This window comes from Rissa tridactyla, chromosome 4 (genome assembly GCF_028500815.1).
Source record: "Rissa tridactyla isolate bRisTri1 chromosome 4, bRisTri1.patW.cur.20221130, whole genome shotgun sequence".
Taxonomy (NCBI): domain Eukaryota; kingdom Metazoa; phylum Chordata; class Aves; order Charadriiformes; family Laridae; genus Rissa; species Rissa tridactyla.
The window spans coordinates 83,841,999-83,859,816 of NC_071469.1; the positions used below are offsets into that span (position 1 = coordinate 83,841,999).

The following is a 17,818-nucleotide window of genomic DNA, read 5'->3' on the forward strand; positions in this document are numbered from 1 at the left end:
TGCAATTTGCACTATACAATATCTAATGGAACTTTTTTTTTCCTGAGAAAAAGCAACTGGAGTCACCACTTCCAGTGGTGAAAACACCACTCCAGGTACAGTTCAAGTGGGCCAAGCATGTCATTAGCGCAACGCATGACTTCAAAATGCTATGCTTTGGAACAAGGATATGTTAGAACTATCTCCAAACACAATCAAGAGTTATGTCCATAGGTATTTAAGGAGGTCATCCCGACAGAAAGATGCTGGTGGAGAAAACTGATATTAAAAGGAATATTTCAGTTTGAAGACAAATCAACTCATGGATAAAAAGTTAAAAGTCAACAATGAAAACAACTAAGTCACATCAACAAAAAGCACAGTGAAAACAAAAATTTATGTTCATAGGCAATCTGATAGCTCAGAATTTCAGAACCACAACAACTGTAATCCACAACCCACAAGCAGCTATAAAAACCCTCTAAAGTAAACCAACCAGTGAAATCGGTATAACTTTTATGTCAGAATTGCTCTGTATATAAAAGAGCAATGATCAATAGTACAGTTTCATCTCATTCAAACATGAATGCAACTGTTGACAAACAAACAGATGAAATGGGGATGACAGAATGACTCTCGTATTAAACTACTAACAAATGCTTTAAATCGAGGCTCTGAAATCTACTGGCCTGGTTCCACGAAGGATATCCCAACCAGAATTTAGATGGCTTAGCAATATAAAATACCCTCTAGAGTATCCAAATTATTTACTTAAAATATATACATGTGCATACAACTGGGCTGCCACTGTGATGCCACATAGTAGATCCAATACACTCCAGAATACAGAAAACAGAGATAAACTATTTCCTTACGTTTTAACATGCATATTTATTGCAGACATGCAATTCAAGTGTGACTGAACAAAGAAAGAATTAAGGCAGAACAAAGATCAATATTTCATCAGACAGAATTAAAAAGTATATTACACATAAAATAACAACAAAGTAAACCTATGAATTATGTTGAGCCTAACCCTACAACTGTTTCATTGACAGAGACGGTGGCTTAATTCTATCAAGCCTCGCTTCTCTGAAGCTGTTTTAAGGAAGACTGTAGGCCTTTTACCTACTGACTAGGAGAATTTGGATTCATCAGCACGTTTTCAAGCTTCATAATAATAATTGGCCTGCACCACCATGTATATCCTAGCTTAAAAACCTGTTTGGATGAAGCAAGAGAATCCAGTACCAATTTTGTGATGGAAAATGTTGCAGGTGTATGCTATGTTGTCAATGTAATAGACTTTTTCCAAAGGAAATTTATAAGAATGTTATATAACAGACACACAGTATTTCATAAAATCATGCTACAGAAAAATTAATTTCCTGATGCAGATGTAAAAATAACTCTGAATGAATGTGAAATAAAAATGTAATCGATGATTCTCCAATACATTTTTATCATACATATTTAAGTAAAAATTATTTGAAAATACAAGACGGACAGTTAAAATGTATTCAATATGGCCAAGCCAGTCCCCCATTTCTTAGAATGTCACATTTATAATTATTCTATTCAGCCAGTGCTCTGCAACAATAAAAACTGGAGTAGAAAAATTGGGTGAACACACTGAAAGTGAAGAGAAAGAGAGAAAGAAACAATCTAAGACAGAGAATACAGCATGCCCAATTTATGTTTCATTATTATTGCGTTAAGACAGTTAATTTATGGTTAAGATTCTCCACAAGTTCTGACATTTTAGGGATAGCCAAGTAAAAGCAAAATGGCATCATCTGCTTGTAGAAGAAATCAGAATTAAAACAAAAACTGCAGGAATTAACAAGCTGCTGCAGATTCTAAGCTTGTTGACCACAAAATAGAAAGCAAAGTTTTTTGGAAGTGCTAATGGAGGTTCTAGAGACCACCAACTCTCAGCCCAAAGACTTCTCAGGAAAGCACACATCTCTGTTCCCTGTTTCCATGGATTTAGTTATCAGGCAATATAAAAAGGGTTTCCTTTTATCCCAGCCTTCACTATGTCCTGCTGTCCTTCACTAATACTAAATATAAAACACAGTGCAGCCTAATTCTTATCTGCTCTCAGAAACAATGCTGTAATAAAGTCATTCCAGAGTCTGTCTCACAAGATGGTTACAAACCAGAGAAAACTGTCACATTTAAAACAACCTGCTAGGTTGTATTGGTTTATTCATTAAAGTCTTGCCCCCTTTGTTAAACAATGGAAACTTGGAATTTAAAAAACAGCTCCTAAAGCTACCTGATACAGCATTCTTACCCACCAAGAAATAGCTTATGAATGAATAAAAGTGAAACAATTACAGTATTAAGGTTATTTTTCTTGTTTCTTTCCCATAAAACCACATGAAAAAGCTAGACTTTTTCAGCATTATTTATTTGTGAGCGTCTAATCGGCTTATCTTGCTCTTTAAAGAAATACAACCCATTTTAGTGATAAAGACTTAGAAAGTTTTAAGAGTTTGTATGCACAGGAAGCACACGCCTGAAGAACTTCACCCTCTGCCTCAGCTTCCCCCAAAGAGGAACACAAGCCTTCCAACTCTTTGCGTGTGTTTCCTTCTGCGGCGCCGTCACATAGGAGGAGCAGGGTTTGAAGTTTTATGATTCTGAATGGAATAGCAAAAGAAATACATTATCTGCTGAGAAATACCCACTCTTAATTTTGCATCAGGAAGAATTTGAAACAGTCCCAGCCCTGCCTTCCTACAGGAACAAATGGCAACGATTACAGCCAAAGATGACTAGATACAAAATTGGATAAGGAAGCATGTGGGAAGTGGATGAATATCTTTGCATGAATTACCTTTCGGTTACTTCTTCCATTTAAAAGGATCAATAATAATATTAGTCATTTAGATTTAAAATAAACTTTGGATGATATCACTGCCAAGTTACAGTAGAGATAAGAACGTACAATATATTAAGAAACCTCTTTCATTATAACTTTGAGGCATTTGGCTGGTGGTTACTGCCAAAGACTGCGTAGCATCTGCTCTCGCTTTAGCAGTTTATATTCCGACTCTGCTGAATGGAAGCACAAGCTCTGAAACAGCCTTTGGGGAACACTACTGAGTTGCTCGACAGAGCTCTTACTCAGAAAAGAGAGAAGGAGATTAATATTACAGAAAACTTGAAAGATCTAGCTTCTGAGAAAGGAGAGAAGAGCAGTTTCCTAATACTGTACATAGCACAAAGCGCTCTCTTACTAAAACATTAAAAACGTGCCCTGAACCTAAAGTGATCATTAAATATGAATAGATTTAAAGGTAGAAAATAAGGTCTGTTTAAGCCATATTCAGGTAAAAGTAAGAAGCAGCAATGTATTTTATCTCATTTGTCAACAGGCTTAACGAAAGTAGCAGCAGGAGGACTCACATCAGCTACTCTCTTTTCCTTAACGTGCTCGCGAAGGTCACCGCTCCTCTGCTGAGCCCCGGCCTGGCAAGGCACAGCAACATATGGTGAGACTGAGTTTTGTCGTGAACTTCCAGTGTCGTTATTTTAAGTGCCCAGTAGCACAAACTACTAAATTTGTGTGTGGTCCTGTGCAAACAACAGATCTGGCCACACACAGTGAAAACCAAGCTTCTAAAACTTCAAAATCAGCTGAAGGAATTCTCTCCTCAAGAGCCATAGATCCCAGATAGTAGCCACTAGTGAACCCCACAGCCACTTTCAAAACTATAAAAGGCTTCATGTAAAGCCAAAATAAAGCTCTAAAAGTGGCTGCAGGAGATCACTAGGAGTGGCCGCTCTTCTGGATTCACTGCTTTTGAGAAGTAAATCCCTGCAGCTGCTTTTAAAAGCTTTGAAAGTTTCATTTCAATTATCAAAGCCAATAAAGCTTCAAAAACAGCCATAGGGATTTGTTCCTCCGAGGAGCAAACCCCACAAGGCAGTGATGAATAGTGTGATGGGTTCTGTGGCTCCTCAAGTATGTACAGATTCCTGTAAGTCCTGCACTTGTAATTACAGCTTCATGTTGGGCAGCAATTGTTACACCCAGGCAGAGTTCATTAAGGCTTGTATGGCAAACTCATTACCGATTTCCCATTCTTCTTAACAGTTTTATGTCTGTTTCCTTTTTGTTTTCTTACACCTGCATAAACTATTGGGTGAGCATCCCTCACAGCAGTTTCTCAACAAGTTTCATGAGAAGCTTGCCAGCTTCCCATCTCAGGTGGTGGCGAGCCATCGCACAGAGTGCGGCGCAGCCCAGACTGCATCACGTAACGCCATCATCACAACATGGTAACTATAGCGTGCAAAATAATTCATTTCTCAGAATGAGAACTTAAAAGGGCACTAATTAAAATACAAGAGTGAAGCTTGACAATAAGGCAATGAAGAACTTTGCCTGCAACTGCAATATAAAAAGGCTTCCATTAATTCAATGAGCATAAATACAAGTAACATTTCAGAAGTAACGGCGTGACTTAAAAACCTAACTGTACTGATTTTAGCAACATTTTGGTCTTATCTTTAAAATTATGAGAACAAGATCCCTAAAAATTTTACAAAATTAACTTGTGACGTAAGCATAGTTACAAAAGAAATACATGATTTATGCTCCTAAACAATTTGAGCCCAGTATCTTAAGACACTGAAGGCTCTGAAAATATTACCAAAATTATGTTTAAAAAGATACATGTAGGTACTAGAACATATATAGTAATATTAATGAAGTATGTCATATAAAATACATTCTGAGCATACTTACTAAGCTTAAAACATCATTAATTTTAAAAAGTTATTTTTTCTACTAAAGTTTTTAACTCCTATTTTCAAATGCTGGAATAAATAAATACACCTTTTGGAAAAAATACCGTAAGAAAATCACTATGAACTTAAATAGATGCAGGTGTTAAGAACTGAATAACTGGTTTGTATGGGGAAAGAAAATCTTGACAGATAACTTCAACGTTCTGTTAAATGTTATTCACAGGTGTCCTCTGTGACCTGTACTACTTACTTTACCTCTCTCTTTCAATCTTCTCATGTGTAAAACATGAAGGAGGACTGTGAAAAATAATTAATGTTTGCAAAGAGCTTTGAGATCCTTGGACATAAAAAACACGGGGAAAGCATGAAGTATAAAAGTACCAGCATACTATTTTTTTCCAACTTCAGGTAACTGAATTACTTTTATCACAAAAACCTTGAAAGTTTCATAATACAAGACTATATAATAAAATTCTTAAAAAAACAATCTTGAGTGCTAAGCACATCGTGTTACTCAGAATCGCGTAACTCCAAAGGAAACACTTTCAATAGGAAAGGACATGTTTCTCACCCGTTTCAAGTATGCGTTTATGTAGAGGTATAGCAGCAAGAAAGGGTTCATCTTTACAGGACTGTATCTGGGTTCCAACCAAGTCAGAGTTGGTAGCCATAATTCGGGCACTTTCTTCATTAAGATTAACGCCAGCCATAGAGGCAACATCATTAATGTCATCATCATCTCTATAATGAAAAAAAAGCAACAAATAAAAATAATTCTGCATGTGATATATTCATTTTGTGTATTATCTGCTTCCCCAAAAGTAATCATCATGCAACATGCCCGGTGGCTGGGCCAACTTGAGGCACAACCGCTAGGGTCTCCATTTTCGTAGAAGATATTCTACATTCAGACATAACTAAATATTTCTCTGATTGCATTAGGAAAACTTTAGAAGAGGGACAATTTGTCTGTAACAGAACGTGTGTCAGAGGTGTCTTTTTTTCATCTGAGAGACAGCAATATCAATGAAACCAGGATGGTCAGTAAGTTAAAGGCAATTATCATCACTAAAGACAGAGTATTTGCCTATTCTCTTTATGCTGAAAACAAGGAGCAAAATGATAAAATAAATAAAAACCTCACAGACATTAAAAGCAAAAAGGTGAATTTGGAATCCTGCACTGTTTAATAAAGTTCCTATCAAAACGCACACCAAAGCATTTTCAGCAACAGTTAGGAAAGATTCTTTGACCATACTGGGTCAGTTTGGTTTCCAAGTGTGTTTGAATATGTGCTGGTATTTTCTCTGGCAACACACAAAAATCAGTTGAACATGTCAACTAGTTTTCAAAAAACGAGCTGCATTTGAGAAGATGACAGCAGCACTTCCCAGGCCACTCTCTGCCCTGCAATACCCTTCCTAACAGCCTGAAGCACTGACCAACAAATTTGCGTTTCCATACCTCCATCTCCCCAGTACCTTTCACCTCCTGCCTCTGCGAGATATGACTCGTAACTGTGGAAACAGCCAACTCTTTTTAGGACATTCTATTTAGGAGCTATTAGTGAAAGGAACACTGTATTTCAGCACACTCTAGGAGCAATGCCACAACCTTTGAGAATATATATATGGAAAAGATCCACATACATCCAAGTCCAGACTTCTACTACTGCATAAAGCAAACAAACAAAAGCTTAATTTAAAAGATATAAAAAAATATATATTACATAGATGTCATCCTATGCACCCTAGAATACTTTCTGTCACTTGTAGCAAGTTTAACGCTTACAGTAAAAGCCAAAAGCTGCAAGTAAGGTCTGAGAACAAAAGGAGACAAATCTAGAAGTCCAGACTCTAGGTCACCCCTGTCCTCCCACACCCTCCTTGATATTTGCACTAAAGCAGCCAATTTTGGTGGAAGACCTCCATGGTTTGTTACATATTGGTTTGGTTTTCTCTTGCAGGAAGAAGTTAAGAAGGGATTTTTGTTTGCACAAACCTGTGGAAATGTGCTGAACACTTGAGGCAGAACATAGAAAATTTTACAATGATTGTCAGAAAAATACTTCACAAATGAGCTCTTATTATTTTCCACAAGTGATAAACACTTTCTTCTCTTAGAATAAAATTCCTGAGGATAGTGTCACAAAATTGATTTCCTGCCTTGATGCTTTTCATGTTGAGTCTAAAGAATTTCCATTTTCACATCTCACATGGTATAAATGTGACACTCATCAGAGGGTCTCAAGAGCCACCACGAAGAAACTGGCCTCCTATGCATTCAGCGCCGAGATGACGGAACTACTCTTCGGCCTTGTCCAACCAGTTGTGGAACTGCCCCCAAATATCACAGCTGACAAATGTACTCAGCCACACAACAACTAACAGTGACTTAAATATTCAGTGACGAGTTCAAAAGATTCTAACTACAAATGAAAAACAGCAAGTAAAACTGAAAAAGGGGAAAAATCTAAGATTTTGGGGGGTTAAAAACCTCAATGCTTGAAACAGCGTGAGCATCCCGAGGTAATCTACCCAGGACTCAAGGCCCGAATCCAGAAGGGCTTTTAAAACTTGACAAAACCAAATTCATGTAAAGGTAGTTATCCTAACACAAACTCACAACTATGTAAGACAGTGGAAGCTACTGCAAAGCAGACTTGAGCCCAGAATTCCAAAATAAAGCTAAAACTGACCAAACTACAAAACATTAACCAAGTTGAGCAGTTAAAAAAAAATAAAATCCAATATTGATTCCCGGTGGACCCTGACTTCTCTGCGAGTGGGATGGCAGCACTGCTGCCCTGTGGGGTCCCACTTCAAGACTGGACTTCAAGAACAGAATTTTTAAGAGAAGTTTATACTTATCTCTACTTTTACTTAATAGCTGAAGAAAGTACAGTCAATCTTTTACCTTCCTTCTGCTCAGCATTTTAGCTGTTCCAACTTTCATTTAGAGGACATATCTGTGACCATATTATAAATAAACAAATATTGTCTGAAATAAAAACAAATAATTAATTTGGGCACAAACCAGGATTTCAATGAAATTATCAAATTCAGTGCAATAGCACTTACAAAGACCATCACAGTAACTCCTGGACAGAATCATTTCCTTCCATCCTACGTTGGCAATCTACTGTCTATGAGTACATCTATTTTTTATTTTGTTTTTAATGTTGCATGGAAGATAGATATTAAGTGTTTTAAACATAGTTTGGACTACAATTTTTTCGTCTAATGGGAAAAACTCTATCAATATATCCTTTTTGACTTTGAGGAACTCCATCATGAGAAAGAGATTGGGTTTGGATACTGAAACACAAATATGTTTATATATAAAAAGGGCTGGCGTTCTTCACAAACAAGTTCCCATAAAAGCCAACATTTAAGTCCAGATGAGTGAGTTTTCAGAAGTCATTCTGTGGAACGAAGATGCCATCCAGTGGTCGTCTAGATTGATGATTACTGCCTATCCTTCCCTTTTCATTCCACCACAGTATTTAACAATTTCATGTTTCTTGGCATATAATACTGTGCTCATACTAATTATACTGTTTCAGTTATTATTTCCATTTTTTCTGAATTAAATTCCAAGCCTTATAGACAAATTTGGCATTCCAACATGCATGCTATTTATAAGACACCATGGGTTCTCAAAATCTTTCCAAACGCAAGCTACATCTTAAAGTAGTCTAAGAGTTCAATTCTTTCTCCTATATTCAACCTCTTGTAACACCTCTTCCTCTCCTCTTCATTAAAAACACTCATGCAACTACGAAAAAAACCAAACCCATCCAACTTATTTGAAAATAAGAAAGAAAAAACAAAGTATTTGCACAGTTGTCTGTAACATGCTTCAAAGATTCTGTTTAAGAAAGACAAGCCATTATAAAAATCTGGTAGCATTTTCTTTATGAACAAATCCTAACTGCACGACTACATACTCTTCTTCTTTCTCAGGCACTTCGTAAAATTTGAGCCAATGATGTCCAAATCTGCAATACTGAACTGCTCCCAAACAAGCTCTAAGAATACATAAAGCAACTGAGACATTATACTCTTGATTCTCTGCTCTCTCACAAGTGAAATTCCATGTTCTTAGGGCAAAGTCCCTACGTGTATGCAAGACTCTGAGCAAGTCTACAAATTCCACGGATCACTAGATGAGCAGCAATCAACAACAGTAAGTTGGATATATACAGTGACTTGAAATTATAGTAACAGCCTCTACTATATTACATCTTATAATGGCACAAATTCTATTTACACAAGTTTATTATAATGCTTATTCTGACTTTAAAGCTTTAATTTTAAATTTCTCCCTAATACTGCTTTGTCATACAATTCACTCACAGTCTACATTGGATCTTCTCACTGATAAGCACAAGGGATGACAGTACATACCACACCTGTGGTCAGCATTCTTTATTTTGAAAAGCATGGGAAAAATACATGATCACCCTATAGCTTGAAATATTTATTTGGAAAAACAAATAAGCTTAAAGTTTAAGGTTTTACGTCATATACCATTTTGAGATGAAAACCTGGAAGTTACTCATTTAACACCTACATTAGCTTTCTATCTCTCCTTAAAGGAGAGGCTGCTTTGCACAGTATTAGAGGTAACATCATGCATTTTGATGCATTTTGCCAGAACTATGTTATTAAATTTTAATTTTTAAGAATAAAAATAAAATAACAGGCAACAGGTTCTTTTGGCAAGGCAAAAGAGGTCTGAAAACAATTTTTTTTATTCCTAGGTAGACACTACTGTAAAATGTTGCCAGTCAGCAGGATAAAATACAAATACTAAAATAAGCTTCAAATTACCTCAGTCACTTCATAGAACTGATTCTGAAAAAAACCCATCGCACTGGCTGTGTAAAACCTGATACTGACAGGCTCTAAGAGGTTATATATAACTTTGAAATAGTGTTTGAGAAAAAGAAAGGTTGCTGTAAAGAGGAAGGAGCATGTGGCTAGCTGGTAAACTATGGCAAACAGATCGTCATCACACACGTTAAGGGAATGGTCCTGTCCACTTCTTGCCCCATTTTACCTGCAATGCCACCGAGCCTTACTCAGTACAGATAGAAAGCGGTAGGATAATACAACACTGAAAACATCTGTCTCCATCCTTGGAGATACGTAGAACTGGACAAGTCCCTGACCTAACCAAACCGGCTCCGAGTCAGAAGTTGGACTAGTTAACCTCCCAAGGTCCCTTCCAACTGAAATTATTCTGACTCAGTATCAGACAGAACAAATGTTTCCACTTGTTCTTTACATTGGCCACAATCTGAACTATGGGTAATAATTACTGCTGTGTTCACTGCCATCGGTGGTAGATGATGTTAGTGGGAGCGCTGAGGTTACCAAACTAGATGGTGATGGACACAGCAGTTGTAGCCAACCAGGCACGCCCCAAAAAGACTTCAGTGGGCCTTCTGCTTTGTCTCTCCCCACTACAGGGACCTCGAGCTGGACTATTATGGTATAAATGTAAGTCTGGATCTCTACCGTAAAAAAACTAAACAAAAAATTACAAAAAATGGAATTCAAATTTCCATCCTTAGGTATTAACATAGTTGAAAAGTCAACTAACTGGAGTTGTCTGTAGTTCTCTCTGAAAAATTTAGCAACAATAAATTTCAATACCAAAAAAGGTGACATAAAATTTCACAAATACAACAGCTTTACATTGCAGAAGTCTTGGGTTGAAAGCTCTACGTCACAGAACAGCTACTCTAATATCCAGTGAACTCATGTAAGCCATCTTACAGTTCATTAATAAATGCTGACATTAAAGGCTGAGCTGTAATTTGCAAAATTCCTAATTGCTACCTCTTTTATGTAATTCTTTCCTGTATTTCCCACAGTCCAGAAGAAATTGAAAATAACAAAGTTCAGATTTCCATTTCTAGTGACCAACGCTTTCCTCACAAGAGTGAAAAGCTCAAGTTATTTTAAAGAAAGCAGAATATGAAATAATGAAACAAATATGCAATAATAAAAGACTAAAGGCAAAATAAATTTATACATAACACAACTATTTTTCAAAATTCTTGCTTTGCTTTAGATGCCAGTTTGCCTTCTGGCTAAAAACACATTCTTCACACACGCTGGGAATGTTGAGGAAAACTAGTCAGCATTCAGAGGATTAATACAGATTTCCAGCTCTGTGCCTTTAGGCTCAATAGTCAGACATCTATTTGTCCTCAGGAGAGGTTAGGGGTTGAAATGCAAATATGCAAACAACTGAATTCTTTGTTAAGATATCAAGAAAAAGCTTGATCTTTGCTGCTGTTTAATAAATCCTTGCGATTTTATGGACTTATTTAAATGCAGCTTTGTGTCTTACTATTTTGAAGGAGAAAACAATGCAAGGAAACAAACACATTCATTCTGACTAAAATTTGTTCTCTAGAGGAAAAATGACATACACCCTTGACAGCTTATTTACCAAACTCACTAAAGATTTATTGATTTATCAATCAGTGCCTTGAGCATTTGCTTCTCCCCAAGGGAAAATTAACAATTCCAGCTAACCTAATATATTCTATGTATAAACTAAGTGAATGCAAGAATCAATCCTGGCACAGTTTACAACATCCAGTTAAAAAAATGCTGTCCCTTTTGGTGTATGTAAAATTGAAAGCTATACTAACGAAGAATAAATGCTCATGTTGCTTACAAGCATAAAAAATACTTATTAAGACAGTACAATTGAACCCAACAGACATTTTAAATCATTTAAATACTCAGTGGGAGGCAAAAGCATTGGAAAATAAAAAATTGAATGATTTTGCTTCTAGATTAATACTAAGTACTACCACTATTAGTTGCAATACTGACATGCCTCAAAGCAGAGATATTTCAAACAGCTACAAATTCTCTTTTACTTCACCTGCAAAAGCATAAGCCTGAAAATTAATTACTGGTTTGATGATGTCAGAGCAACATAAGCATTCCAGAAGGTGAAAATTAAAATCTTGCGATATTTTGTCATTTAACAAAGAAAGAAAATGTTTAAACACAAGTAAAATGTACTTTCATCAGTGGAAAAAGATTAAAATGATGGTAGCGAAAATAAAATGCAGAAAACATAAGATTAGCTTTTCGCTACAAAAAGCAAAAATATCCAAAATATATATAAAAGTTTGAAGTACAGAACTGGTATAGCGGCTCAATGCATCAATGCTACCGTGATGAACCTTTGCAGCACCTGATGACTACAGGGACCCACAGAACGCCCCAGTGAGCACGTGAAGAATAGATACAGCACTGGCTTCTCTTTAAAACCAAGAGCAACAATCCTGCGCACATACACACAAAACCAACCCCAAACCCACTACCAAACCCACGGAGCATTTTCTCTGTGCTGCTGAGGGCACGGGCGCAACTCAGCTGCCGCAGCCCATCCATAGGATGCCTTGTCGTCACAATTAGTATCTTCTCAGCCAGATACGTTCTGTATGAATGTTAGAAATTGATACATAAAACCAACCATGCATTTTTTTTAAACACTTCATACACAGAATTCTTTGCCAGAAGTTTTATTATAATGTGCAGAATTGAAGGCTTTAAACATTAAAAACTGCATTTAGAGAAAAATCCTCAAGACATGTCATGACCCCCTCCCTTTTTTTAAAGCAGAACTAAGCAAATGGCCATCCAATCCCAGTCGGAAAAAGCACGAATTCTTGTAAAACACCGCCCCCTGGTGTTAAGACAACTCGAAATTCTATTTTATATTTACGATTCCCCCCCCAACCACCCCACTGCATTATTTTTTTTATTATTTTTTATTTTTTTACCTGAAAGAACCACCTCCAGGGTCATTCAGCTTGTTTTTCTGATTTGCAGAGACCTGAACACCAAAGCCCCCAGGACTTTTGCTGGCTTGTATTGTTGGTGCCTTCCCTACTGTGCCTGAAAAACACCAAGCAATGTTATTACGAGCTGTCTTAAACAATTTACATCAAAGAACCTTCTGTCCAGGAACTAAATTTAACTGTCTGTAAATTGCAAACAAAGGAAGTTATTATTTTTAAAGATTACACTGCTGAAGAAGAACAATTTAAAGTACAAAATTTATATTAACATTACAGTTTGTTCAATATTTGCAAAATACTGAAGATTCGAAAACTGAAAACCGTTGGCCATAACAGGTTATAATACACATAATGGCTGTAAGTGTTTGCAATTGCCAGTAAATCACTGTTCTAGATAATCTGCACAGAATAAAGAAGCAGAATTTGAAATGTTCTTAATACAGGTGCTTTAAGTCACAGTCACTCAGGGTATTAACTATGCCTTTTACATTTTTTACATTGTTCTTTGTTGCAGTGAAAAACATGTATTTTCAGAGTTGAAAACATTATTTTAAAGTGTTTTATATTGTATGTAAAAGAAAGAACACTGTTGTATAATTTGACATAACCCTCCTCATAAAGGTTGTCTTTTACTTTCTTATTTCGAAAATGATGATTTGAAGTAATTCGTTATCTGTATCTAGACTTTACAGGTCCATATGTAGAAGTAAACCTGGGCTTTCTAAATGACCCGAAGTGTGATGGACATTCAGCTTCTTGTGACAGTAAATTAAAAAATGGGTATTAATTCCTCTCTGACATTTGGAAAAATCTAACCAAAAACAATCACAGATCTATGTTGCTAATTAGTAAATCAACAGATCTTTATTATCATTATTAAAAATATTGTATCGGTATGCAACTGAAAAAACATCGACAAATGAAACTTTTGGAGTAAGCCCTCCTTTGCTGCTTAAACATATGTTTGCTTGGGTTATATTTTGTGTTTCCTTTAATCCCACCTGTATGTGAAAATAATTAATTCATACGCCTACTTGACTTAAAAGGTCTCACCCTTTTCCTGTATATCACTCAATTTTATTGAGTGTTACATGCCCATAGTGTTTGAGACTATGAGAAGTACATGAAAGTTATTCCTGCACATCTCTGACTCAATTGCGTATAAATGGCATGGTATGAACCTTACTCTACTGAGTTATGTTATTTTTCTTTCATGAATTACAAAAACCTGAAACACAACTATCCCACAAAATGTTTTTAAGAACACTTCTTTGCTAAAACAAAAGTGTTAGCTTTGAATGAGTCCATCATTACTTTTTTTAAGTCTGCATCAACTTCAACATATGATCTTAAAGTGAAACTAATTTGACAGTGTTCATTCAGTTCTTCAATCTGTGTAAAAAACTCTTGTGTGGCCTCTCACCATTAGCAAATACAAAACAAGGTTTCGGACTTTAGGCTCCAAGCCTGGGGAACAAAAATATTTTGTCATCAGAATATTCAAAGTCCATGAGATGTCACAGACAGCATTAGCTCACGGACCACACAATTCATCTATTTCAGATGAATTAATTGAAAGGTTTTCTACTAAGTGAACTGGAAGGAAAGAAATAATACAATAATAAAAATTAGCAGATCTCTGCTTTCTACAATTAACATCTAGGAGACTAAAAGCGTGTTAACCTTGAAAATTACTGCCATGGCAAAATTAAGGTAACAGTGTCACTCCTCCAGAATTAATATTGTATTCCTTTAGAACTAGCATCAAGGGTTTGTTCTCCACGGATGGTGTCTTTTGATTAAAAAAACCCCCAAAACAGTACAGCAACAAAGTAGTTAACTTCTTGGGCTCAGGAAAACAGTATGTCTACACTGGATATGGAAAAATTAAATCTCACTTTCTTTCACGCCATGTATATGTAATTCTACTCAAATGGATCTGGCAAAGTAAATAAAGTTTTGGGATGACATACAAGTTTTCTGGTTTAAATCACAACTGTTCATGATTAAGCAGTTAGACACCAAATATGGCTAAAACGTCAATTTATATTATGAGGCATGGCATATTTTGAAAATTAGAATCACCTGTGGACTTCGATACTCCATGGGATTGGTAATGGCATACAGAGTCTTTCACCACTGGGTCCTCATATGAAATTTTAAGTAGCGTAATCTAGAGAAATAAGCCCAAATTTAGGAGCTTATAAATTCCTAGTTGTATTTCTGCACAAGTTCAATAGCTGCAATGAATACTCTGGCTAATTATTTAATTCTTTGGCTCAATTCCCTGATCCATAAGGTGCAATTCACCTAATTATTATACTGCTTTGATAAAGGAGTGTGATTTTTTTGTGCAATAACTATAGTGTTACTTCCCCTGGTGTGGAAGTAGTTTTATTAATATAAAAGTCCTTAAAGCCTGCCAATTTTATCTATACTACTGTTTTAAGAAGCATTACAGTGTGTTCACATGGATGCATTAATACAAATGTAAAGATGCATTACACTAGGAGCTTCCCTCCTGTCCCAAAAGGAAAATGCAGCATTGTGTGGAAGTCAGCTCAGTTCTGCTGTAACTAGCCTTAAAAAGTCACACCCCACAGAATTATACTAGTGTACTTTCCTATATAGACCACATCCTTTTCCAGTATCTTGCCTCCTTCAACAGGCTAGTGTAAAATATCACTATACTGGTATTTACAGTATAAAGTTTTAACAATATATCAAGATCAAAATAAACTGGTATCTGACAGTGCCACAGCGGCATTTCTTCCAGCTGCAAGCACGCAGGCGGACTTTTCCCTAGACAAGGGCTGCAGGATGAGCTGTTTTACAATGGGACGTTTTCTAAATTTCTGTTTGCTCTGTCTGTGTAATTAAAACAACATAGTGGTGAGCTTAAATGAGCTTGTAAATAGGAATAAGCTCACCTGAAAGCAGGGCTTTGCATGAACTGGCCTTTATGAACCATTGTATTCCTTAAGCCAAACTGCCAGTTCAGTTGTATTTCATTGGCTGATCAATGGCTATCGTGAATAAATTTATATTTGAATCCACTGTTTAAAAGGCAGGTGCCAGTGCCATGCAAATTCTTGGCCACTGTTCACCTTCACAACTTAGCGAGACTGAACACGCAAAGAAATGAGATCAGCCTTCACTCTCAGACACATTAGTCAGAAGAGAAAGTTCAAGCTGTAAGATGCTGAACACCTTTCCTGTTAATAAACTTGGGACATGAGTATCAGTGCTATCAAATATACACCTTGTACAACAAGTAAATGCATTTCTTCCTAACGTGGAAAAAACAGCCTACAGGATTGCAGTGACAGCTTGGTCTCCATGTCCGTTCAGCCTTTGGATTCTCTGAAGAGCACAGAGCAAGCAGAACACCGATTTCTACTAACTGTGATCACTGGGGTTTTGATGCTTTCTTTTCCCAAGGAAAATAGAAAAGACCAAGCAATAAAGTCAAATAGGCAGCAATAGCTTTTATGTACATTTAAACTAATTTGATTTCTGATTTGATACCTGAAGATGACAAGCTCTGTATTCCATTACAAACCCTCAGTCATCTCAATGCCCACATCCAAAAAGATAATCTCACACGTAACCAGGAAAAATAAAAACCGAGCCCAGCAGGTCTATGGTGGAAAGAAACAAACGGATATGTATTACAAAGTAAGAAGGCTTCAAGAACCCTCTTACTATGTGGGAGGTATCAGCCAGCCATTAATCCACCTGTGCAGAGCCAGATGAGGCGGTTGTGTACAACCCCTGACCGGCTCCCCTGGCTCCCCACGGCTGCTCTCACTCCCTGACCTCACCAAAGGGTGAACATACCGGCAGGGGAAAAAGCAGCAAGCATGTGGGTTGAGAAGTTCCTCTAGGACTCCTACCTGGCCCTCTGTAGCTGCAGAGACAGCGACTATCACATTCCGCTTCAGGAGTAAGAGTTAAAAGTAGGATGATTGAATTGAGGCATCCTCTAGGTTTCAGGAAAAAAAAAAATGAAGAATTTCTTTCTTGGCCCAGAGTTAGAGCTTAGGCCAGCAAGAGCGAAGGTCCTGACTTGTTTCAGAACCTTCCATGCAAAACCACTGAGTAAGGAGCTAAGCATGTGAGAGTTTAGTCCTAAAGTTGTTTCAAAACATTTCACCATGTTGGTCTGAAATACCTTGAAACTGCAGAGTGAAAACATGCATTCCTCAGCCAGCATGACGTAAAAATAAATGTCAAGCCTGCCAATGTCAACACTGTTTTTCCCATGCTACTAGTTTGTAATTACAATGAAATTCATACAAAGGTAACAATCTCACTAAAACATTTAAACCCATACCTTGTGGTCTAATGGTCTGAGTTATTACCACTGGCATCCTAATCTGGGTAGTCTGGCAAGCAGGGGTTCGTTTCACAGTTTGAGCAGATGTTGACTGGATAATCTGCTATTATTAAAAAAAAGTATACTTATATTATACTCTTTATACACAAACACACACAACGTAAATATACTAATACCTGTAATTATTAATATAAGCATGTGGATCTCTAAAAGCGCAACCAACTAGTGACAAAAGTCATATTCATGTAATGTATGTGGTTGTGTGTGTGTGTATATACCTATTTTGTCATTACGCTTTGAAAAAAAATGAATAACATTTGACACAAATGTCATATGTCACAACTTTCATCAAAAATATAGTTCAGAATAGTAAGGTTTAATATTAAAGTTTAGACTTTTGTCTTCAGAAATTTTACTGGAAAGAAAAGCATTTTTGTAGAAGAAAATGCTGCAATAATTTTAGTGGTATCCACCTATAACCGTTAAGCCTTTCACTACATATCTGTGCCTTTTAAAGAAAATATATGCTAAAAGTAAATTCTAAAATATTATGAGTTCCAAAGTCAGATATACACAAGAAAGAAAACAATGTTTTGCGGTGATCATACATTCTTCATCTTTAAATGTTAACTGGATATTCTCAAGGTTTTACTTACTACTAAGCCAAGTTCTGAAGTCCTTACCCAAAACTGAAACCCAGGCAGAAACTTAGAATTTGACCCATAAACAAATCAAATCAAAAAAGAAAAAAGCCGAAAGGGTCATGTCTAAGCAACAGCAAAATGTATGTTCATGAAATCAGGGACGAAGTAGGCACAGATGTAATGAACAGAAGATTCAAAAAGACGATGCAGAGCTGGAAAAAAACACCCATAAACAAACTTTGGTAACAAACC

General features: G+C 36.5%; 1 protein-coding gene across 1 annotated transcript in view; it reads right to left on the minus strand.

Annotated features, from left to right (window-relative positions):
- LOC128908075 (transcription initiation factor TFIID subunit 4-like) overlaps positions 1 to 17,818 on the minus strand; it is a 142,986-nt gene that overhangs the window by 93,919 nt on the left and 31,249 nt on the right. Inside the window, exons 8-10 of the mRNA XM_054197616.1 lie at positions 16,920 to 17,025; positions 12,566 to 12,680; positions 5,315 to 5,484 (exon numbers count right to left, since the gene is read on the minus strand). Of these exons, the coding sequence (XP_054053591.1) occupies positions 5,315 to 5,484; positions 12,566 to 12,680; positions 16,920 to 17,025 (391 nt within the window). The remainder of the gene's footprint in view (positions 1 to 5,314; positions 5,485 to 12,565; positions 12,681 to 16,919; positions 17,026 to 17,818) is intronic.